Source organism: Chiloscyllium plagiosum, unplaced genomic scaffold, assembly GCF_037043375.1.
Source record: "Chiloscyllium plagiosum isolate Xiang-an unplaced genomic scaffold, Cpla_swu_hap1 HiC_scaffold_42, whole genome shotgun sequence".
NCBI classification, from domain to species: domain Eukaryota; kingdom Metazoa; phylum Chordata; class Chondrichthyes; order Orectolobiformes; family Hemiscylliidae; genus Chiloscyllium; species Chiloscyllium plagiosum.
The window spans coordinates 8,149,833-8,174,713 of record NW_028270180.1 but is presented as its reverse complement, the minus strand read 5'-3'; the positions used below and the strand labels follow the sequence as shown (position 1 = coordinate 8,174,713).

The following is a 24,881-nucleotide window of genomic DNA, read 5'->3' as shown; positions in this document are numbered from 1 at the left end:
TATGGGGCTCAAGATGTAAACCAGCATCTGCAGTTGTTTGCTTTATAGAATTACAGGTATATTGTTCTTCCAGGTTGTATTGAGCCGCAGATGGTCAAATTTCTCCAGCATGTTCGGCTTCTTTTTTTCCAGCAACCAGCAAGACTTTGCACGGAATGGATGGAGTGGTCGTGGGTTAGGCAAAAAAAACTTTTTCTCCTTTCCTCCGTCTCCCCCGCCCCCCCAAAAAAACCTTCCCTCCATCCTAATAAAACCATTTCCCCAACTCCCCAAAAACACCGTCCTTCCATCCCCCTAAAACCTTTCCTCCAACTCCCTAAAAACATTTCCACCATTTCCTACCTCTTCCCCAAAAAACTCCTTTCGCTAACCCCCAAAGTACAACTTTGTCCCAACTTTGTCCCCAAGACCCTGCCCATTGTGACGCACCGGGCCAGGTGATCCCGGCTGTCATCACGCGGGGTGGGGTGGAGTAAGTGTCATTTGTGACATCACAATAGGGGGCACGGGTTGGCCGGCAACGGCGAGCGAGTTATTCGCGCCTGCGCGGTTCCACTCGGCAGAAGGGTGCGAGCGCGAGAGGCTGGCGGGTGAAGGTGGTGGTGGCGGCGACGACGGCGACGGGAGGGAAGGAAGGAAGCGGGTGAACGCTGTTCGTTAACTTTTCCGATATCCGTGTAGGGGGAGAATTAAGGGAATCGGAAACGATGTCGGAATTCGACGCCAATCCGTTCGCGGATCCGGTGGATATCAATCCCTTTCAAGTAAGTCTTCAGTTCGGTGCTGATGGGAAAGCGTAAACAAATAATTTTTTTTTCCGGGGTGGGCTGTCGTTGGGCCGCGGGCCGTCGAGACGCATTCCTGAGTCGACCAAACCTGCTGGACGGCTGATTGGCGTGTTGTCCGACCAATCAGAGAGCCGCGGGCAGGCTTTTTACGTCCAGTCAAAGGCTGGCGGGGGCGGGGAAGGTTGAGGGCTCCAGCGAGTTTGGTTGCTGACACACCTTTGGTTCGTGCCCCTTTACCTCAAGTCAGCAGCCGTTGCCCACACCCATTCACCACAATTACTGCATTTTTATTTCACCTACTAGCCTGATCAGATGACTGAGGCGTTATGGTAATTACCCTTGTCGATTGTGTTTTTTTTTGTTTCTCACCTTTTCCCTTTCTCGCCTTGTCCCTTTTTGTAATCTGGAGAGCAGAAGGTGCGAAATGTGATCTAACCCAAGGATCAGCGCAGGTTTAGCATAACCGTCTCAAATTATTTATTTGAAGACCTATCAACAGCAACTTGGCCCATTGAGTGTGCACCAGCATTCGACGAGATCAGGGCTGCTCTGATGATCCTCGACTCCACTCTCCAACTTTTTCCCCCTCTTTACCCTCGATTCACTTATAAACAAGGACAGAAAGTAGTGGAGAAACTCAGCAAGTCTGGCAGTATTTGTGGAGAGAGAAGTCGAGTTAATGTTTCGAATGCAGTGACCTTCCTTCCGAGCTTGATTCCCTTACTGATTAAAAGTCTTTCTTGTACCTACATAATGACTCAGCCTCCTGTGATGGAGAATTCCAGAGTCACTCGTGTCTGAGAGTAGACATTCCTTCTCAGTCTTGAATGAACGACCCCCTTCCTCTGAAATACTACCTGACATCCTGAGACTGTGTGACACCTCCAGTATTCCCCAGAAAAATATTTGAAAGTTTTTAGTGATTTGCCAAGTTGGAAGCAGGTGCAATTTAGTGAAGTTCATAACAAGCTGTAGCCCACACCCATCTCAATGGTTTTTCTGCTTTCATTTCAGTAACTGCCCTGACAGAATAGCTAAGGTATTGTGACTACATTCCTGTCAATTTGTTTTGCGTCTTCTCTGGTACTGTGGAATTGTTTTTGAAGTGTGCAGAGCAGAATAGTTCAGCTTTTTCACATTCAGCGTTAATGGGCACAGGCAAAAATGTAAGCAGTTTTATGTTGCTTCTTCAGACCCCCTTTCTCGTTTATGTTTCTGGTTATGTGCATTTTGCACATTAAAAACTGAACAGATGATGTAACTAACTCTCCAACTACAAATCCACTAACCCAGTCAACATATTGTCTTTTCCTTTTAATTGCTGTGATGCCAGCACCACTGGCAAAGACTAAGTAAATTGTGGTGAGTTTCCTTGAACTGTAGTCGTCCATCTTGTGTAGGTAAACATAAATTGCAGTTAGGGAGTGTCTTCCAGGTTTCAGGCTTGGTGACAGTAAGGGAAGAATGACACAATGTCCAAATCATCATTCACTGTGGCTTGCTGGTATGGCCAAGCAACTACTGCTTGTTTTTGAATTTATAGAGGGAGAGTTTGGAAAGTGCTGTAGAAGGAGCCTTCACAGGTTGCTGCAGTAGATGCTATACCCTGCTGCCTGTGTATTGATATTGGAGGGAGTGAATTTTAATGGTAATGCATGGGGTGCAGTCACCTGGGCAGGTTTGTCTTGAACCTTGTTATTTTTTTACTATCATGTAAATATTTCAGTTCTTAAGTGCATCTGTTATTTATCTCAAACTTACTAGTGATTAGTAGTATTTCCATATTCCAACCATTCTATAGAGAATGTTTGTTCCTTATTGCATTTTAAAATCTGATAGTGATGGCTTTAATTGTAGACTCTTTCCACCATTTGGAAATGCTTCTGTATACCCTATTAAACCAATTATTTTAAGACTTCTATTCTGTCACCTAATATGAAATCATAGAGATGTACAGCATGGAAACAGACCCTTCGGCCCAACCCATCCATCCCTCCAAACCCTTCCACTTCATAGATCCATCCAAATGCCTTTTAAATGTTGCAATTGTACTAGTATTCACCACATCATCTGGCAGCTCATTCCATGCATGTGCCACCCTCTGCATGAAAACGTTGCCCCTTGGGTCTCTTTTATATCTTTCCCCTCTCACTCTAAACCTATGCTGTCGAGTTCTGGACTCCCCGACCCCAGAGAAAAGACTTTGCCTATGAATAATAATTTTGTCACCTTAAGACCAAAAAAGTCTATTTAATACTAACCTTAGAATAACAGGAATTATAGTATCGTCCTTGTGAATTTCTCTTTGCAACTTCTCTCATACTGTCATAAACTTTTAAAATGGAGAGCAAAATAGTTCACAGTACCAAATGTGATCAAACCAAGGTTCAGTACAGGTTTTGCATAACCTGCTTTTCAAGATCATTCCCTGAAAAATGAACTGTGTATAATTTGCAGTCGCTAATGATGTCATGCTGTCCTTCTTTGAAGGATTATGACTGTATTTCTGATTCCTTTGATCCTCTAAATATAGTTTAATATGTTAACATCCGAGCCTATTCTGTGGGGCTGTGTTGTAATAACATTTTAAATGCAAGAGTGAGTTCCCAACCTACCATGAATTAATCTACAATCTCCTCACATGTTGAGCTGTTAGTTTGTGATGCCACAGAATGATTACAAGTTATTTCTTCCCAAGGGATGCTGTCATTCCTTATGAAAGGAATTGAACATACAAGTAAGGTTAGAATGCTTCAATTTAAATTAAGGCATTGGTGAATTGTGCAGTTTTGTCACTTTCCTTTAGAAAAAGGACATAAATGTTTAGTGGGACATTCAGAGGTGGTTTCGTAGATTTGTTTTTGTGTGATGTGTTGGACAGGCTAAGTTTGTTTCTACTCTAGTTTAGAATAATGAGGGTTGACCTAATTGAAGATTCAGAATGGTCTTGAAAAGGTTGACTGGGAAGGATATTTCCTTTTGAGAGTCCAGAACCAGGGCACTGTTTTTAAAATTTGTCATGTCCCTTAAAGGACAGTGAGAATTAATTTTGAGGTTTATAAGACTTTGGTACACTCTGCCCTACAATGTAATGGAAGCAGAGATATTTTTAATATTTTTGAGATGGATGGGTAGATTCTTGTTAGGCAAAGAGGTTTAAACTTATGGGTTGGGGGGCGGAGGTGGTAGGTGACAATGTGGAATTTGAATCACTAACATAAGCCATGGCCCTGTTGTGTGGTGGAGCAGGCTCAAAGGGCTGAATTGTCTATCCTCTGCTCCTATTTCATACTTTTTCTTTCATAAAAGGTGGACAAAATAGTTTTGAATTCTCTTGGCTTTAGTATATCTGAATGAGTGACCTGTTACAGTAAGGCTATAGTGTCTGAGCAAACCTTCAGTAACGTGATGTGTAAGGTAGATTGCATATCCAAAATTATTAAAAGCTTTGGATTCTGGAATAGCCTGGCCAGAGGTAGAGTATTCTTTAGAAATAGTCATGGAAAATAACCAGATTTGAAGGAGGTGAACTATAAAAACAAAAGGAAATTGCTGGTAACACTTAAGTGCTCACACTCTATCTACAAGAGGAGGAAGAGTTAATGTTTTATGTTACCATTCATCAGCTAAAATATTTGGCTTTGCACTGTAGAATTAAACATGTACTTGCAACCTCAATTTAGGCAGTAGGCTTGTCAGTGTCAAATTTATCATAAATCTGTGGTATTCCAGTATAATGCTGTTTCTGGGAAGAATAGATTGATGCAGCTTTATGTTGAAGATTGTTAATAGGAACAGATTTGAAATATCCTTTACATCATGCAGGCTGAAGTAGATAACTAGAAATATGGGCTGGCTGAACCTTTTGGAATATTTTGGTATGTAAACATTGTATGTAGCTAATTGTGTAAAACAGTTTATTTTTATAATTGAATGCTATACATAAAGTGATGGTAAATGAGTTGTTTTTGAGCATTGCAGCTTGATGGTACTTGTTAATTTTTGTTATAAATTCACTTTCTGTTCAGTTTAATTGATTTTATATTGTATGGACATGAAAATTTCAAGAGATTGTTAGGATTGCAGACTGAGGAGAATGTGAAAGATAAAGCTTTGGAGGAAAAGCTGAGAAGGGAATTTGAGAGCCTGTGACCTCAGCAGCTGAAGATTGCTGATAAGGTCTTGAAGGTTTGACAGGGTGGTTGCTGACAGGAGTATTTGTTTTGTTCATTCATGGAATGTGGGTGTCACTGGCTGGGCTAGCATTTATTACCCATTCCTGCTGCTTTGAAAGTGGTGTGAGCAGTTGCCTTGAGCCCCAGTAGTAGTCTTGATGTAGACAGGCCAACAAATAAGTATTATGGAATTCCGCGATTTTGACCTGGTCATACTGGAGAAGCGATGATGTAGGTGTTTCAGCCACCTTTGTCTTTCTCAGTTGGAGTGGTTTGGGCTCTGCTCCTCCACCCCCACAATTTATTTTGCTCTGATGCATAGACCTCTAAGGTCGGAGCACAACAATGATTTGTGCAAGTGAAAGTCATTGTATCAGCACATCGATTGGTTTTATGGAACTTTCAAGTGGCTGTGCAGCTTAAAGGGAATGTTGATCATTGGTTTGGAACTTTTCTGCAGTATGATTTGCAGCTGGTTACGCCACCACTGATGTTCAGTAGCAATAGCGTGAACAATTGTGGTTGTGCCAATCAAGTGGGCTGCTTTTTCCTTGAATGTTGCTGGAGCTGCACTCATCCAGGCAAGTGGGAATACATCACAATCCTGCCCTGTGATTTGTGGATGGTGGGCAGGCTTTGGGTAGGAAGCAGGAGTGTTATTCATGGGTTTCCTAACCTCTGACCTTTCTTACAGCCACACTATTTATGGCTAGTCCAGTTCACATTTTGGCTAATGTTAACTCCCAGGATGGGATAGTAGGGAACTCGTGATGGTGAAACTATTGATGCCGTTTTCCCTTTGTGGTAGAGATTAGAAGTAGGTGACATAGTTTGAGTCAGACTATTTAACGCTGCTATTTAAAAGTGTGGGTTGTCATTCTTGGAATAATTTTTCTCCAGAGACTCGTAAAACCAAAATTGTGGTGCACTTTTAAAGCAGAGTTAGATTGACTTTCTTTTTAAACTGAAAGTAAAGTGTTGTCAATATTGTCCCTGTTAAATACACTCAGGACAGGGACAGCACAGTGCTAGACAGAGCAAAGCTACTTCTCCTCTTCTAAAGGAAAAGCCAGAAATTATTGAAACAGCCCCCACTGGTGCACTTCAGCAAAAAACACTAACAAATATTCAATAAAGAAATGGGAGGTTATGAAGTTAAAATAACATTTTCTGGAATGATGAGACCTAGCCCTGATGGTACCTACCTGTCTCTAAATGCCTCGATCATATTAGACAATACTATGTCCTGAGTGTCTCATAACTGTGAAAGAGGAGCAGACAGTAAGAACCATGACCCCCTTTGCAGTTCACTGCCTGGATCTGTTAATGGTCAATTCGGTCACGCTTAGGAGAAGACCAATGGTAAGGCCCTCTGACTTGTTTGCTGTCCCCTACCCCGTACGGAGTGCTCGAAGATCAGGCATGTTGAGCTGAGGTGCAGACCCTTCAAAAAAGGGTTGTCTCTGTTCAATGGCAATGTGGAGTTGTGGCCACAGTCCCATCTGTCATTGTGTTATTTAATGGGATAGCAAACTTGAAGAACTAAGTGACCTATTCTTGCACCTAATTTTTTTTTTCTCTACAAAGCAAAACTAATGATGAAGCAATTAAAGTCAGCGAAGTGCTCAATGAAATTGATGGAGCACAAAGATCGAGAAGGATTGTGGGGCTGGAGGAACTTATAAAGAAAATTGAGCAGAGTGAAGGTAGAGACAAGGAAATGATGATTGAAATGAGTGTTGCCAGACTAAGGGCCAATATAAATCAGCAAGTATAGCATGAGTGAACAGGATTTGGTAAAAGTCTGAGTGCAATCAGCAGAGATCAAACTATGTTTGAGTTGAAGGATGGAAGTGCCAGGCTAACCACTGAGCTGGAGAGGCAGCAATTTGGCTTGATCGGCTTGGGGCTAGTATAATATGACAATGTTGTTTTTTCTTTAAGCAACTATAAAAATAAGGATAAAAAATGAAAATGTTAGGGAGATGAATTGTAGTTCATCGGGTTCCCTACTAAAATGATAGTCATAGCGATGTGCAGCACGGAAACAGACCCTTCAGTTTGACTTGTCCATGCCGACCAGATATCCCAAGCCGATCTAGTCCCACCTGTCAGCATGTGACCCATATCCCTCCAAACCCTTCCTATTCCTATACCCATCCAGATGCCTTTTACATGTTGCAATTGCACTAGGCTCCACCACTTTCTCTAGCAGCCTTTTCTCCACACGCACCACCCTCTGCGTGAACAAGTTGCCCCTTAAGTCTCTTATATCTCCCACCCCCCCAAGGCAAAGACCTTGTCTATTTACCCTATCCATGCCCATCATGATTTTATAAACCTATATCAGGTCACCCCTCAGCCTCCAACTCTTCAGGGAAAGCAGCCCTAGCCTATTCAGCCTCTTTCTCCATAGCTCAAATCCTCCAACCCTGGCAACAACTTTGTAAATCTTTTCTGAACCCTTTCAAGTCTCTCAACATCCTTCCGATAGGAAGGAGACCTGAATGCAGTGTGAAGGCATCAACTATTGAACCAGCTGAAGTGACTAAAAGACACTGAATTAAACTGATCAAACTTGTTTTCTAATTTTACCCATGTTTTTTTGAATCTAGACTGCACTATTTCTTTTTTCCTTATTTGATTTAGTTACATATTTCCTAACTTTTCTATATAGAGTTCCTGAGCGTACCACCTGTCAGCTGTCAAAAGTATTTTTGTATTTCAAATTGTGACAAATGAGACCAGGATACGTACTTCAGATTGTTTCTGATGCGGCTTTGGTCAATATTGCTTTACTTAATTTCCAGTTTAATTTTTGACAAACTTTCAAAGCACGTTATTTGGAGAATACAAGTTTGACCAGTTTAATTCAGTGTCCTTTAGTCACTTCAGCTGGTTCTATGGTTGATGCCTTAACACTGTTGCAATCTGCAAAGTTGTTTTTGTTCAGAACATCTTAAGCACTCATATTTTACTCAGTTCCTTACCAACCCTAGTGAACACTCTGTTCTGCATGTTTATTTACAAAAGAACAATCATCAAATTGTGACTCCACTAAATAAATAAAATTTTACTCCTTTTGATTTGATAGCTTTTTTAAAGTGTTTCTTCTAGCAAACAGAACATAATTTGCATTTGTATAGCAGTTTTCATACCACAAAAATCTCAGAACGCCTCAGCACTGCACTGAGAATGTCATCTTTGATTTTGCCCTTTTTGATTTTTCAGGTGTAGTGGCAATAGACTTATGCTATCTTGTCTCGGTGTAAAATATTAAGTTTGGCTGCGCAGAATTGACATAAACAAGTGTTTGCCAAGACTCTTTTGGTAGACAGTCCTTATGATTTTTATCACAGAACTGTTATATTCTTCCACTGTTAATGTTTCTGACTATTCATGAGAATCTGAACAGAGAATTATGGTGACCTCTTTAATCATAGGCAAATTAATTTGTGCCTAACAACCAAACACTCTGCTTTAAGTTCAGTAAACCTTTTTATTCTATACTTAGTTCCGTGTTCTCTTACCCTTCCTACCTTTCCCACACCCACTATCCAGATGAGTGCCATTGAAGCCTGCAGTTCAGAACAAACATGTAATCTGTGACCTTTCTCATCTGTGTGGCCTCATGCCAAACTGATGCATTTACCCTCTGTCCAATAACTTTTGAATAATTTGAACATAGTCTTTCCACTACCTGCTCTTTATTTGAAAGTAAGTTGTCATTAAGGTGCTTTCCTTAGTTCAAAAGTAGGTTATTGTGGAGGAACAATACTTTTTGGTCAAAATTATTGTTTGAAATTTAGGAAAGTGCATTTTGTAACTGTTAAAATTTAACAATGCTATACAGATTTGTTGCTTTTAGTAAACCTACAAGATGCATCATTACACTTCATGTTACAGGTTATATTCACAATAAGACCATAATTTACAGGAGCAGAATTAGGCTAGGAGAAAGTGAGGACTGCAGATGTTGGAGTTTTCAGAGTAGAGAGTGTAGTGTTGGAAAAGCACAGCAGGTCAGGCAGTATCAGAGGCGGAGAGTTGACATTTCCAGCAAAAGCCCTTCATCAGGATATTGCCCAAAGCGTTGATTCTCCTGCCTGCTGCCTGACTTCCTGTGCTTTTCCAGAATTAGGCTATTCAGCCTATCCAGCCGCCTCTGCCATTCAATCATAACTGATGTTTCTCAACCCCAATCTCCTGGTTGTCCATATAATCCCCTACCAATCAAGAATCTACTTACCTGTGGCCTCCACAGCCTTCTGTGACAATGACTTCCACAGATTGACTATCCCCAGCTGAAGAAATTCCTCCTTATCCCAGTTTTCAAGTGTTGTGCCTTCAATCTGAGGCTTGCCCTCCGGTCCTAGTCATTCCAAGTGAAAGCATGTCCATGTCTACTCTGTCCAGGCCTCAACATTTTCAATCTGATCCCTCCTCATCCTTTTTAAACTGAGTACAGACCCAGAGTCCTCAACCACTTCTCTTGACAAGCCCTTCATCCATGGGGTCATTGTTTATAAACCTCCTCTGAGCCCCCTCCAGGCCAGCACATCCTTCCTTAGATATGGGACTCAAAATTGCTCTCAATATTCCAAATGTGGTCTAACCAGACCTTAAACAACCTCAGCAGTACAGTGTATTCTTGCTGTCTTGAAATGAATGCTGACCTTGTATTTGCCTGCCTTTCTACCAAGCTGTTAATCTTGAGAATTGTGAACTAGGACTCCAATTCCCTTTAAGCTTCAGATTCCTGAAGCCATTCTCTGGTTAGAAAATGGTCCATGCCCCTCCTTTTTCCTACCAAAATATATAATACCACATTGTATTCCATCTGCCATTCTTTACCTACACTCCTAGCCTGTCCAAATACTTCTGTAACCACCTTGCTTCCTCGTTACTACCTGACCCTACACCTATCTTTGTGTCATCTGCAAATTTAGGAACAAAGCCCTCTTCCTTTTGTCCAGATCATTAATGTGTAACGTGGATAGTTGAGATCCTGACATGGGTGCCTGCAAATTTTACTAGTCACCAGCTGTCTCTCTGAAAAAGACTCCTTTATTCCCACTCTGTGCTTTCTGCCAATCAGCTAATTCTCTCTCTCTCTCTCTATCCCTAACACCATGGTCTTTTATCTCATTTAACAGCCTCCTGTATGGTGCCTTGTCAGAGGCCTTCTGGAGATTCAGATCACATCCAGTGACATTCCTTTGTCTAACTTTTGTTACTTCCTCAAAGAATTGTAACACATTGTCAGGCATGATCTCTCCTTGACGCAGCTGTGCTGACTTAATTAAGGATGAGTTTGTAGTGCATAGTAAAATAGGGCTGTAGTGCATAGTATTTGGTAGTGCATAGTAAAATAGGGCTGTGCTGACTCAGCCCTATTTGAATATGCACTACCAATTACTCCGCAAACTCATCCTTAATAATGGACTCTTTAAAATCTGGCCAACAATTGGGGTCAGTCTAATTGACTGGTTTTCTTGTCTCTGCCTCCCTCCCTTCTTTAAACATGGCTGCTATGTTCAGGGGCAGCACGGTGGCTCAGTGGTTAGCACTGCTGCCTCACAGCACTAAGTTCCCAGATTCGATTCCAGCCTTGGGTGACTCTGTCTGTCTTTGGAGTTTGCACATTCTCCCCGTGTCTGCGTGGGTTTCCTCTGGGGCGTCTGGTTTCCTCCCACTGTCCAAAGATGTGTGGGTCAGGTGTATTGGCCATGCACCTAACACTATGGGCAATTTAGCATTAGTCAGAGAAATGGGTCTGGGTGGGTTACTCTTCAGAGGGTTGGTGTGGACTTGTTGGGCCGAAGGGCATGTTTTCACACTGTAGGGAATCTAATCTAATCGATTAGCCATTTTCCTCTCCTCTGGGACCCTCTCTGACTCCACTGATTCCTTAAAGATCATTACAATGCCTCTCCAGTCTCCCCTCATTCCTTCAGAACTGAGATATAGTCCATCTTGTCTGGTTGATTTACCTTTCAACTTCGTCACACCTTCTCCTTGGTGATGGCAACTACACTTAACTCTGGTATGCTGCACATGTCTTCCACTGTGAAAACTGATACCAAATACCTATTAAGTTCTTCCAGGATTTCTTTGTTCATCATTTGCTACTTCTCCAGTCTCATTTTCCAGCAGTACAATGTCTCTCCTTGCCTCTGTACCTCCTGGGTATCTTAAAAGATGATTTCACGAGTATTTGTTATTGCTAGCTAGCTAATATTCATATTCCATCATCTCACTGCTTGTTTTTTAAAATTATCCTCCGGTTTTTAAAGGCTTCCGCTAATCTTCACCTTGTTTGCTTTTATACTGTCCCTGACTTCTCATCACCAATGGTTGCCTCACCCTCCCCTTAGTATATTTCTTGCTTGGCATGAATTTCTGCTGTACCCCTCAAAATACCCCCAGAAACTCCTGCCATTGCACCTTCTTCTCTGCTTGGCTCCCTTCCAATCAACTTTGGCCAATTACTCTCTCAAAATCTTTGTTCCCTTGTTGCTCATTTGTAGTAACTACATCTGATTCCATTTTTCTCTCCAATTGCATGGTGAATTCTATCAAGTTATGATTAAATTCCCTACAGTGTGAAAATAGGCCCTTCTGTCCAACCAGTCCACATCGACCCTCCAAAGAGTAACCCACCCAGACCAGTTTCGCTGTGACTAATGCACCTAACACTATGGGCAATTTAGCATCGCGAATCCACCTGACCTGCTCATCTTTGGACTGTGGGAGGAAACCGGAGCACCTGGAGGAAACCCACGCAGACACTGGGAGAATGTGCAAACTCCACAGTCACCCGAGGCTGGAATCAAACCTGGGACTTTGGTGCTGTGAGGCAGCAATGCTAACCACTGAGCCACCGTGCTGCCTCTATGGTCACTGTGCCCCTTGAAAGTTCCACAAATTTTTTTTGTTCAGATTTGCTATCAACCTGATCTTCCCAGTCCCAACTGCCTATTGAATTCTCCATGCTTATTGTAACCATGCTTTTTGTGCATGATGTATATTAACACTTTATTTCTAAACAACTCAATGGGTTTCACATAATTTAAAGTTTGACAGTATGCTGTTGCAATAGGGTCTTTCCAGCTACTATCTCCAGGCTTTTATGCATCCCTGAGCATGTGTTCCTGGATTTCAAAGTCTGGAGCAATATGCTAAGAGGCAAGATAATTCTTATTACCTTTGGCAAACTTTGGAAATTTGGGACTGCAATCAACTTTTTTTGTGTAGAAAATAAAAAAAACGATGGAGTGTACAGCAGGTCAGGCAGCATCCTTTGAGAGAAAGCAAGCTAACGTTTCGAGTCTCAAAGGAATGGAGCTTTGTTTATTCTGCAATTTTTAAAAAGCAAATAGTTTATAGCTTTTCCATTTTATTAATCCACTTTTACCTTCAGTTTAATTATCAGTTTTGTTTCTAAATCAGACATTTTTGAAAAATACGTAACATTGTCTTTTTCCTAGAGTAATAAATTGTCCATGTTATCTGCATTAAATCAATAGTTGACTTTGAATGCGCACTTAATATATTGTCTACTTTGGACAAATACTTGACGTATGTGTTTGTGCAGCTAGTATTTGTGCAGGTCCATTTGAAATTTAGTCAGTTAGTGCACTTGTTTGACCTGTTGCATTCCCTGTAATTTAGCTATTGAAATTTTACATATTTTTTTAAATATATAGACAAAGTGTTAACTTTTGAAGGTAATTTTTCGCATTGTTCTCAAATTAACCCCCAGCCAGTAAGGGAAACCTAGTGATTTCTATTATCATTTGTGCCTTTGATTGCATTGTATTTCTGTAACATTGCTGTCTTTTCTAAGGGAGTTTAAACTTTTGTCTCTGGTGTCTTTACCTTTTGGAAGTTTGGGTCCAGGTCCTAAAATGTCGATGAAAATATTGCTGAGGGACCACCAACACATTTTGTACTTTTCACTCATCCATGTAAATTATAAATAGAAACTTGCTTTTAAAATATGTAATATAAACCCTAAAGGATTTTTCATGTCACAATTGCTGTTTTGCTGTGATAGATTGGGAATTGTAAACTTTTACTTGATCAATGTCTACACCACTTTAAAATATCTGGAGGGTAATTTTAGAAATTAACTTCTCACTTTTGTTAGATGATCATAACTGTAGGGTGCATTTGACCATGCTTGGAATCATAAGTCAAACTTACTGCTTTCATAAACTTATTAACCAATCTGACTGCCACAAATCTCTGGCAATTTGCCAATGTTTATTAAGTCATTCATTTCATAAAGTGGAGTTCATATTTCTATGCACGAACTTTCTTCCTAAGCTGCCTTAAACCCACTAGTAGTTCTAACTATGAACCACAAGGACAAGGGTTGATTGAGTTACGTATGAGGGAAGTAGATTGTGTTGTTCGGACTTTAAATAATTCACTTTGAAGAAGAACCCTTCAATAACAGTTGAAATTTGTGATGCAAGGAAGTCTCCTTGGTTTCTCTTGCCTCATCTCTTGAAGGACAAAGGACCCAATACCCAGCATGAGCAAAACCAACGTAGTGTACAAAATCCCATGCAAGGACTGCACAAAACACTACATAGGACAAACAGGAAGACAGCTCACAATCCGTATCCATGAACACCAACTAGCCATGAAACGACACTACCAGCTATCCTTAGTAGCCCCACACAGATGATAAGCAATGTGAGTTCGACTGGGACAACACTACTATTATAGCACAAGACAAACAGAGAACAGCCAGGGAATTCCTAGAGGCATGGCACTCATCCACAGATTCTATCAACAAACACATCGACCTGGACCCAATATAATGGCCAATGCAGTGGCTAGCTGGAACGGACAACCGTAAGCGGCAGAGACAAACCACTATAAATGTCGGAGGAAACAACACAGAAGCGCTTCACAGGAGGCTCCCAAACACTGAGGATGTTACCTAGACGGGACGAAACGTCTGCAACACAAATGCCCAGCTCGGTGAACAGTACCACATCATCTCTTGAAATTTGACTCCTTGTTGTGATAGATATTTTCTAGTCAACCAGTGTAAAGATGTTATTACACGCCTCTAGATCAGGTGGGGCTTGAAGCTCTGAAGGTAGGAATACTTCCACTGTGCCACAAGAGTCCCTTTCTCGTTTATAATTTGTTTCTGAGAAATGTTTGGTACCTAATTATCTTTCGCAAAAAAAGATGTTAACGTAATTACTGAACTTCAGACTATTTCTAGAGTACGTATAGGGACACTAGAGCAAATCTTGATAGATTCCAGGTGAGCAAACAATGTGCATACTTACTGTGGGAGTTGCTAGACAAAGGTGGATCATAGCTGTATATTAGATTAGATTACTTAGTGTGGAAACAGCCCTTCGGCCCAACAAGTCCACACCAACCCGCCGAAGCGTAACCCACCCAGATCCATTCTCCTACATTTACCCCTTCATCTAACACTACGGGCAATTTAGCATGGCCAATTCACCTAACCTGCACATTTTTGCATTGTGGGAGGAAACCAGAGCACCCGGAGGAAACCCGCGCAGACACAGGGAGAATGTGCAAACTCCGCAGTCGCCTGAGGCAAGAATTGAACCTGGGTCACTGGCGCTGCGAGGCAGCAGTGCTAACCACTGTTTTCACCTTTTTATTCCCACCCAATATTAAAGCTGTGGCAATGATACAGATTTTAATATCCAAACCGCTTCCCTGTTTCAGTATAGACCATAATTGAACCAATATCTTTATGGTGTAGATAACTACTTAACTCCACACTGAAATGATAGGAGCAGTGAAAGGATATTTTTAAAATCTTGTATATTAACTACATTTAGTTTATTCCACGACCAATTGGTTTTTAATATATTGCAAATTAGATTTTAGTTGTCATTTGAAATGAGATTGTAATTGTGTGTTTTTCGGGACATTGTTGTAGTTCAGCAACATTTTGGCTCTGAACTAGTAATTCAGAGCCCCAGGATGCCATTCCGAGACCTTGAGTTTCAATGCAACCATGGCAGCTGGTGAAATTTTAATTCTGTTATTAAATCTAGAATTGAAAGGTAATTTCAGAAATAGTAACCATTGAAACTAATCTACTGTTAAACAAATCCATCATTTTCATGCCGTCTATTTTTAAGGGAAGAAAGTCCCCACCTTGTCTTGCATATTTAACTCCAAACCCAAAATAGTGTGGATATTCTTAACTGCTTCCGAGAAAGTATAACGATTGAGCAGGTAGGGAAAGATTTAAGTTTTGGGTTGTGAGAGACAAAGGGTTGGCTAGCATGACTTGGATCAGATAAGAACGTGCAGCAAACAAAGAGGTGCTGGAGGCAAGGGTATTGGGTTGACTAGGTGAAAAAGCATTCATTATGTCAAGTCAGTTAACAAGGTTAAGAACAATCCAATGTATAATGCGAGATGGCTTAATCTTTACTGTTGCTTGCTGATTTGTAATGGTCAACTAATCAATCTAGATGTTGCCTAATTTGGAAGCTCCTCTCTGTAAGAGACTATATTATTCCTTAATCTGTTCTTCGAAAGAAGACAGAGAACTTGTGTCTCTGTGCATATGGGTGATCATTCTCTCTCTCTCCCTCCAGGGCCCAGAATAAAGATGGAGGTAAAGCCATACTGCATCTGAGTGTTTGCTTCGACTGATACTGGGATAGGGAAATGGATGACACTCCCTGAAATGATCTAGCATACCACTCTATTAGAAAGAAATTAGGAATGACCAGCAAATATTGGTCTTGCTAGCCATAACTATGAAAGAGTGTTTTTATTTAAAAGAAGTAACATTGGTGTAGAAAATCTTGAGCAAAGTGCTGATATGTTGGCTGAATACCATTTGTTGAACAACTGATTGTCTGCACTTTAGAAATGCAGATATTTACTATAGTCATTTGTCTTGAATCAAAATACCTCTGGTGTGAATTTTCTCTGTTGAAAAGTTGATGTCATTTTAGTTTGACTAATTTCCTTGGCGTGTGCAGAATTAAGTTATTCTTAATTTGATCTTTTTAAGCATTCTGAAAGAAGAAATCGTATGATATCTCATAACTAGTACAATCAAAGTCGTATAAAGCATCTCAAGAGTCTGCTCTGTGGTGCAATGCAGTCAGTAAAATGAATGGAATACAGAGCCATATAGCAAGCAATGGTATATAAAAATAAATAGGGTTCTGGTTAAAATATACTTGAGTACTGTCCAACCTCTTTCAAGAAGGTGAAAAAGTGATGTTCGTGCCCATAGCAAGAGCCAAAGGGCCAATCCCAGTTCGAGTTGTGGCGACAAAAAGGCAGGAGGCCCTTGGCCCTTCACCTGTGAGAAGAGATTGCCTAAACATTAGGCACTGTTTCAAAACACATCTGGACAGCAAATACAAGCTAAAACAGTAGGACTGATTTCTAGTTAAAGGTGATTGTAGGTGGATTCTCAGGACTTCATATAAAGCAAGATCGACATATGAAACAGACTTGCAGGCAGAAAATAGAGATGAATAAAATAAGACCTTGCAGTTGTTCGGAAAACAAATGGATATTGGATGGGAGAAGTGGACTTTCTGGATGGCTTTTGTGATTCTTTACCCTTTTTTTTTTAAATTAAAAATGTATTTTCTCGAGTTTATATTGTTTCTTGTTGGAGTCCTTGCTGGGTGAATAAGGATGAAATTGAAGGGGGTCTAATGTAAGAACCAAGAGAATTAACTGTATTAAAGAGTCACCAGACTTGAAACATAGAAGAATACAGCGCAGTACAGGCCCTTTGGCCGTCGATGTTGCGCCGATCCTAGCCCACTATCCTCCATAAGCCTATCCAATGCCTGCTTAAATGCCCATAAAGAGGGAGAGTCCACCACTGCTACTGGCAGGGCATTCCATGAACTCACTACTTGCTGAGTAAAGAACCTACCCCTAACATCTGTCCTATACCTACCACCCCTTAATTTAAAGCTATGCCCCCTTGTAATAGCTGACTCCATATGTGGAAAAAGGTTCTCACAGTCAACCCTATCTAAACCCCTAATCATCTTGTACACCTCTATCAAGTCACCCCTAAACCTTCTTTTCTCCAATGAAAACAACCCTAAGTGCCTCATCCTTTCCTCATACGATCTTCCTACCATACCAGGCAACATCCTGGTAAACCACCTCTGCACCCGTTCCAGTGCCTCCACATCCTGCCTATAGTATGGCGACCAAAACTGCACACAATACTCCAGATGTGGCCGCACCAGTGTCTTATACAACTGCAACATGACCTCAGGGTTCCGGAACTCAATTCCTCTACCAATAAAAGCGAGTACGCCATATGCCTCCTTCACCGCACTATTTACCTGGGTGGCAACTTTCAGAGATCTGTGTACATGGACACCAAGATCCCTCTGCTCATCCACACTACCAAGTATCCGACCATTAGCCCAGTACCCCATCTTTGTGTTACTCTTACCAAAGTGAATCACCTCACACTTAGCTACATTGAACCCCATTTGCCACCTTTCTGCCCAGTTCTGCAGCTTATCTATATCCCGCTGTAACCTGCCACATCCTTCCTCACTGTCAACAACTCCTCCGACTTTCGTATCATCCGCAAACTTGCTCACCCAACCTTCTAGCCCCTCCTCCAGGTCATTTATAAAAATGACAAACCGCAATGGTCCCAAAACAGATCCTTGCGGAACACCGCTAGTAACGGCACTCCAGGATGAACCTTTACCATCAACTACTACCCTCTGTCTTCTTCCAGCCAGCCAATTCCTAATCCAAACCTCCACCTCACCCTCAATGCCATACCTCCGTATTTTTTGAAGTAGCCTACCATGGGGAACCTTATCAAACGCCTTACTAAAATCCATATACACCACATCTACCGCTTTCCCCTCGTCTACCTCCTTAGTCACCTTCTCAAAGAATTCAATAAGGTTTGTGAGGCACGATTGCCCTTCACAAAACCATGCTGACTATCCTTGATCACATTATTCCTATCCAGATGTTCATAAATCCTATCCCTTACAATTCTCTCTAAGACTTTGCCCAAAACAGAAGTGGGACTCACCGGCCTATAGTTACTAGAGTTATCTCTTCTCCCCTTCTTGCACAAGGGAACCACATTTGCTAGCCTCCAGTCTTCTGGCACTACTCCTGTAGACAACGAGGACATAAAAATCAAGGCCAATGGCTCTGCAATCTCCTCCCTTGCTTCCCAGAGAATCCTAGGATAAATGCCATCAGGCCCAGGGGACTTATCTATTTTCACCCTTTTCAGAATTTCCAACACCTCATCCCTACATACCTCAAAGCCATTCATTCTACTTAATTGTGACTCAGTATTCACATCGGCAACAATGTCCTGTTCCTGAGTGAATACTGACGAAAAGTATTCATTCAGTGTCTCCCCAATCTCTTCAGCCTCCACACGCAACTTCCCACTACTATCCTTGACTGGACCTATTCCTACCCTAGTCATTCTTTTATTCCTGACATACCTATAGAAAGCCTTAGGGTTTTCCCTAATCCTACCAACTAAGGACCTTTTCATGTCCCCTCCTTGCTGCTCTTAGCTCTCTCTTCAGGTCCTTCCTGGCTACCTTAACTCTCAATCGCCCCAATTGAACCTTCGCCTCAATCGCCCCAATTGAAACCTTGACTTTTTTTTCGGATGCTGACAGACCTGTTGAGTTTCTCCAGCAATCTTTTTTTTGTGTCAGACCTTCAGTGTCTGCAGTTCTGTTTTATTTTGAGTTATGAGTACCTCAGCATTTATTTACTTTTAAGTCTGTTAAACCTTTCCAGCATGCTCTGTATTACCAGTCAGGAATGATACACTCATTAGTAGCTGCTAGCCAAAAATAATTGTCAAGAAAAGTTTGGAAGACAAAAGTCAGATCGGGCAGTGATGGAAGTGTTTAATTTGTATAGTTTGGTTACTTTTTATGCTTTTACCGCTCAACTGAAATTTTAGTCAAGCTGAATGCCACATTCGGCACCTTTTTAATATACATATCAAGGTACTGAGGGCACTAACTGGTGATAAACTAATATAGGACATTAATTGAAATAGTGAGCTAGTTTGATCTCAAGCTAGAAAGTGGACTTTTGATTTGCTGTAGTATTTAAGGTATTGATTCAACTTTGCAATACAGCTTTTTATTTTTAATAGTACTGACAATGATTGTATAGGCTGAATGTTAATGCATTTTGTGATCGAACAGATTGTCAATTGGGATTAATTACTATGGCGTTTGAAAGATGCAGTTGGAGAAAGATCATGAGTCAACCCACATTCCGATGCTGAACCTTCAAGTTATTTGTTTTGTGATGAGATGGGCAATTTGAGTGGGAATATGAATACCCAAAATTAGATCCGTTTCATGAAGTTAGTTCATTGAAATTTTAGTAAGCAGCACTAAAATCACTTTTGCATCAGTTTTGGCTAAAGAAACAAATACTTGTGATAAATTGTACACTTTTTTTTCTCTCCAGGCAATACTATGAAATGTTGTCGCAGGAACTGTGTACACTTAAAGCATTAAGAGAATTTTTCAGTTGATCTGTGATATTGTTTGAGAATAAGTGCTGTTAAGGCACTTGGAATAGTTGAGGGGCATGTGGGTTTGGCTTAATGTCCTATCTGAAAGATGACATCTTTTGACACTGCCTCAATACTGGGTCTAAAATCAGCCTGGCGTATTTAGTTTGCCCAAACAGCCTGTTAAATTCACTTGGAACATGAGACCAGGGAATTATTGACAAATCTAGAAATCCACCCTGACTAATGAGAATTTTAATGCACTGACTTATGACCAACTTACAAATGAATGATGCATCATTTGCAAAATTGAAGACTTAATGAGTTTTATATTAGTAGCTAAGGTTGAAGTTCTGGATGTAAGCTTGCTTGCTGAACTGGAAGATTCATTTTCAGACGTTTTGTCACCATGCTGGGCAACATCATCAGTGAGCTTAATTTCATGAACCATGATTGAGATGTATTACTGTAACTGGCCTGTTCATACAGTATACAATTTAACATCTGGCTCTATCTTCAAACTTGGTAAATTGATTTTCTTCTTTGCCAAAGTAGAGGTGTGTCTTTTGTGGACAATGTTGAGAGGCAATCCAGGGAATTCTTAATGGTGATGGTAAATAATGTTGCTAGTGTGGAGCCAAAAGTTCAATAGTATATTGGACATTAACGTTCAGTAGATTTGCACTAAATTCCATTTGTTTAAGAATACTGAGGTAGAAGAATAACATCACTTCTTGATGGAGCCATTAAAGAATGGTATGCAATGGAACAGCATAAGCTAGAAGTCCCTCACTTAATTACCACCAATTTAAATGTTGTGACATAGTGCTTTTGTCAACCCCCAGAGGGCTTTTGCATAATGCTGTTGACATGGTTTCCTTGTGAAAAATCTCTACCTTTTTATTCTTGACACTAAAACTGTTATCCATTCAAGAGGGAACAGTTGATAGCTATGATATGTGACTGTAAGGCAATCATTTTAATGAGGCAACCAAGCACTTCTGTTGGTAGAGTTTAGTAGTAATGGAGGAAAATGAAATATTCTGTATGTGTCCTTGATTTAATTTTATGACAGTTATGGTGATAGTAGGGATGCTTCACCTGGGCAGTGAGTCATTATGGTCTACTCTACTGTCAAAAACGATAGCACAGTCTATCTAGGTGTTGACAATGAAGTACCTGAAGACACTTGGCACTCAAGGATCAGTTAGTATTTACGAATGTGATGGAGTCAGGGTAGTTGACTGGAAAACTAAGCTGCTTGTTCTATTACTTTGTTCACTAATCCTACTGCCTTTGTGAATATGTCTAAATAGAAGTCCAAGGAGAGATTGAGGAAAAAATGAGAAGTTTAAATATTGCACTGCCTGACATGAGATCAAAAAGCCACCTAACTGGTTGACTTCACTTTAGTGTTTACCCACTAATTAATCTAGATTCAGATCCTCCCTTTCACTCTTCCTTGAGCGAATCCTGTTCTGTTGAATACTATCAATTACTGTTCTCAGCCTGTTTTTTTTTTCTCCTCAGGATCCATCAGTAACTCAGCTGACAAATGCCAATCAGCAAGGTATTGATGACTTCAATCCATTTACTGAAAACTCTAGGCTGGTAAGTCTGATTTCTGCTTTGTAATTTTTGTTCTCTGTTCTGCCAAAAATGAATTTCATTCTTTATTTTTAGTCTGGGCATAGCTAAAGGTGTGTATGTACAGAAAGCTGGAATTTTACTTGGGAGATGGGAAGGAAGTAATTGTGTACATTTTCTGCTTAGCAATATTTCTTGGCTGCAAGTCATTTGAGATTTTGGTTTTAACTAGGTTGATAGACTTTCAGGAAGGTTATTTCGCTTTCTTATTGATATGGGTGAGTGGTTAGATGAGCAACTAAGGTGACATTGAAAATGTAGCAGGCAGCTAAAGTTGGAATTTTGCTTGTGTAATTTGAGAAATCCACTGAGAATTCCTCAGATTTTGGTTTGTAAGTTAGGAACATGTCAACTTTTATTTTAACTGTCAATTATTGGTTGAAAGATGAGATTTAGTTGTGAAAGTATTTTGAAAGGGACTGTTTTGAGATTTGCTTTGTTGGCAATTTCATTTTAAATGCCTACTCTGTAATTTGATTTAATGCAATAATAGTGAGTACAAGAGAATTTTCCGATTCAGTATGTGGATGTACCTACTAGAGAAGGTGCAAAACGTGACCACCTCTTGGGAAATAAGGCAGGGCAAGTGACTGAGGTGTTAGTTAGGATATTGACCATAATTCTATTAGTTTTAAAATAGTGATGGAAAAGGATAGACCAGATTTAAAAGTTGAAGTTCTAAATTGGAGTAAGGCTAATCTTTGACTCTGTATTAGACAAGAACTTCCACAATTAGATTGGGGACAGATGATCATAGGTAAAGGGATGGCTGGAAAATGGGAAGGCTTCAAAAATGAGATAATGGAGTCCAGATACAGATTTTCCTGTTAGGGTGAAAGACAAGGCTGGTACCTGTAGAGAATGCTGGATAACTAGAGAAATTCTTTTAAGGAAAAGAACGAAGCAGAGATAGTGAATCTAAAGTATAATAGAGTATAAAGGCAGTAGGAATATACTTTGAGAGAAATCAGGAGGGCAAAAAGGAGATATAAGTTTGGCAAGGTTAGGGTTAAGGAGAGTCCAAGGGGATTCTGTAAATATATTTTAAGGACAAAAATGTAACGAGGGAGAGAATAGGGCCCCTCCAAGACCAAGACAACCTTTGTGTGGAACAGCAGGAGATGGCAGAGATACTGAACAAGCATGTTGCATCAGTGTTTACTGTGGGGAAGGGCATCGAAGATATAGAATGTGGGGAAATAGGTGGTGTCATCTTGAAAAATCTCTTAGAGGTGTTGGTGCTGGATATCTTAATGCATAAAAGTGGATAAATGGCCAGGACCTGATCAGGTATACCCTCGAACTCTGGGAAGCGAGGGGAGTGAATGCTGGGCTCCTTGCTGAGAGATTTGTATCATCAATAGTGACAGGTGATGTGCTGGAAGACTGGAGGTTGGCTAACGTGGTGCTACTAAAAGGCTGTAAGGAAAAGCCAGGGAACTATAGATCTGTGAGCCTGACATCGGTGATGGGCAAGTTGTTGGAGGGAATTGAGGGGCAGGGTTTACATGTATTTGGAAAGACAAGGACTGATTAGGGATAGTCAACATGGCTTTGTGTGTGGGAATTGATGTCTCATGAACTTGATTCAGTTTTTTTGAAGAAGTAACAAAGAGGATTGAGGGTAGAGTGGTGGATGTGATCTATTTGGACTTCAGTAAGGTGTTCAAGGTTTCTCATAGACTGGTTAGCACAGTTGGATCACATGGGATACAGAACCAGTTTGAAGACAGGATGGTGGAGTGTTGCCTTTCAGACTGGAGGCCTGTGACCAGTGGTGTGCCACAAGGATTGGTACTGGGTCCTCTGCTTTTTACTTATTTTAATGATTTTGGATGTGAACATAGGTGTGGTTAGTAAGTTTGTAGATTACAGTAAAATTGGTGTAGTGGGCAGCAAAGAAGGTTACCTCAGTTCAGTGGGATCTTGATCAGATGGGCCAATGAACTCAGGAGTAGTAGATGGAGTTTAATTTGGGTAAAAGTGAGGTGCTGCATTTTGGAAAGGCCAAGCAGAGCAGGACTTCTACACTTAATGGTAAGGGTCTGGGGAGTATTTTTGAACAAGAGACCTTGGAGTGCAGGTTCACAGTTCCTTGAAAGTGGCATCACAGGTAGGTGGGATAATGAAGAAGGCATTTGGAATGCTTTCCTTGGTCAGAGCATTGTGTATAGGAGTTGGGAGGTCATGTTGCAGCTGTACAAGACATTGGTTAGGCCACTTTTGGAATATTTTGTGCAATTCTGGTGTTTCTCCTGTTGGAAGAATGTTATGGAACCTGAAAGGGTTCAGAAAAGATTTATAAGGATGTTGCCAGGGTTAGAGGTTTTGAGCTATGGGGAGAGGCTGAATAGGCTGAGGCTGTTTTCCCTGGAGTGTCAGGCTGAGAGATGACCTCAGATTTATAAAATCATGAGGGACATGGATAGGATAAATAGACATCTTTTTCCTTGGGTGTGGGAGTCCAGAATGAGAGGGCATAGGTTTAGGGTGGGAGGGAAAAGATTTTAAAAGGGACCTGAGGACCAATGTGTTGTGTGTATGGAATGAGCACCCAGAAGTTGTGGAGGCTGATACAATTAAACATATAAGGCATGTGAATAGGAAGGATTTAGAGGGATATGAGCCAAGTGCTGGCAAATGGGATTAGATTAGGTTAGGATATCTGGTTGGTATGAACGAGTCTGATCGAGGGGTCTGTTTCCACGCTGGGCATCTGACTTCAAATATTACAAATGCACACATGTGGCTGTGTACTAGATTTTGTCAGAGAAAGTAGGCTTGGAAGTCTTTAATGTGAAGAATAGCCAGAAATAATATAATAGCTGTTGGAAGCCAGTTATTTTAGATCTGCATTATTAGGACATTCTGAACAGTGTGTATAATATAAGTTAGTTTTATTTTCAGTCTCTCCTCACTGAGGTATCAATCTCAACTAACAGTACATTGGCCCATTGACTTGTCACCACCTGAGTGGGCTTGATAGTGAAGGTAGGAATCAAATGCAACTTTAACCTGGCAGTCATGGCCCAATATCCATGTATTCCCAACAAAGGTCACTGGATAAGGATTAGTATTATATGATTTCTCCTTACTTAATGCAATGCACACAGCCAGTGAGAGAATCCTTGGTATCCCTCTGGTTTAAGAGTGAACTTATTTTAAATTCGTTCACTGGCTGATCAGCATTTATTGCTTATATCTAGTTGCCCTAGAGAAGGTGAGCTACTTTCTTGAACCCCTGCAGTAGATGTGCTGTAGGTAGACACAGAATGCTTTTCGAGAGGGAGTTCCAGGATTTTGACTGAGAACGCTGAAGGAGCAGCAATATGTTTCCATGTCAGAAGAATTTGCAGATGGGGGTGTACCCATGTTTCTGTCATTCTCGGTCAGTGGTTGGAGAAGGTGCTGTCTAAGACTCTTTCGTGAATTTCTATCATGCATCTTGTATGTGGTACACCCTACTGTGCATGGAGGCAATGAATGTTGTGAATATAGTGCCAATCAAGACCATAAGACATAGGAGTGGATGCAAGGCCATTCGGCCCATTTAGTCCACTCCGCCAGTTAATCGTGGCTGATGGGTGCTTCAATTCCACTTATCCACACTATCCCCATAGCCCTTAGTTCCTTGCGAGTTGGCTACGTCGACTTGGATAGTGTCAAGCTGCTATTGGAACTGCACTCATTGAGGCAAGTGGGGAGAATTCCATCACTCCTGAC

The 24,881-nt window shown here is 40.9% G+C and overlaps 1 protein-coding gene across 1 annotated transcript in view; it reads left to right on the top strand.

Moving 5' to 3' along the window:
* Positions 1-609: 609 nt before the first annotated feature.
* The window catches only part of LOC122542530 (secretory carrier-associated membrane protein 2), a 46,340-nt gene continuing 22,068 nt past the window's right edge, over positions 610-24,881 (top strand). The window contains exons 1-2 of the mRNA XM_087982141.1: positions 610-764; positions 21,042-21,122. Of these exons, the coding sequence (XP_087838267.1) occupies positions 708-764; positions 21,042-21,122 (138 nt within the window). The 5' untranslated portion in view covers positions 610-707. The remainder of the gene's footprint in view (positions 765-21,041; positions 21,123-24,881) is intronic.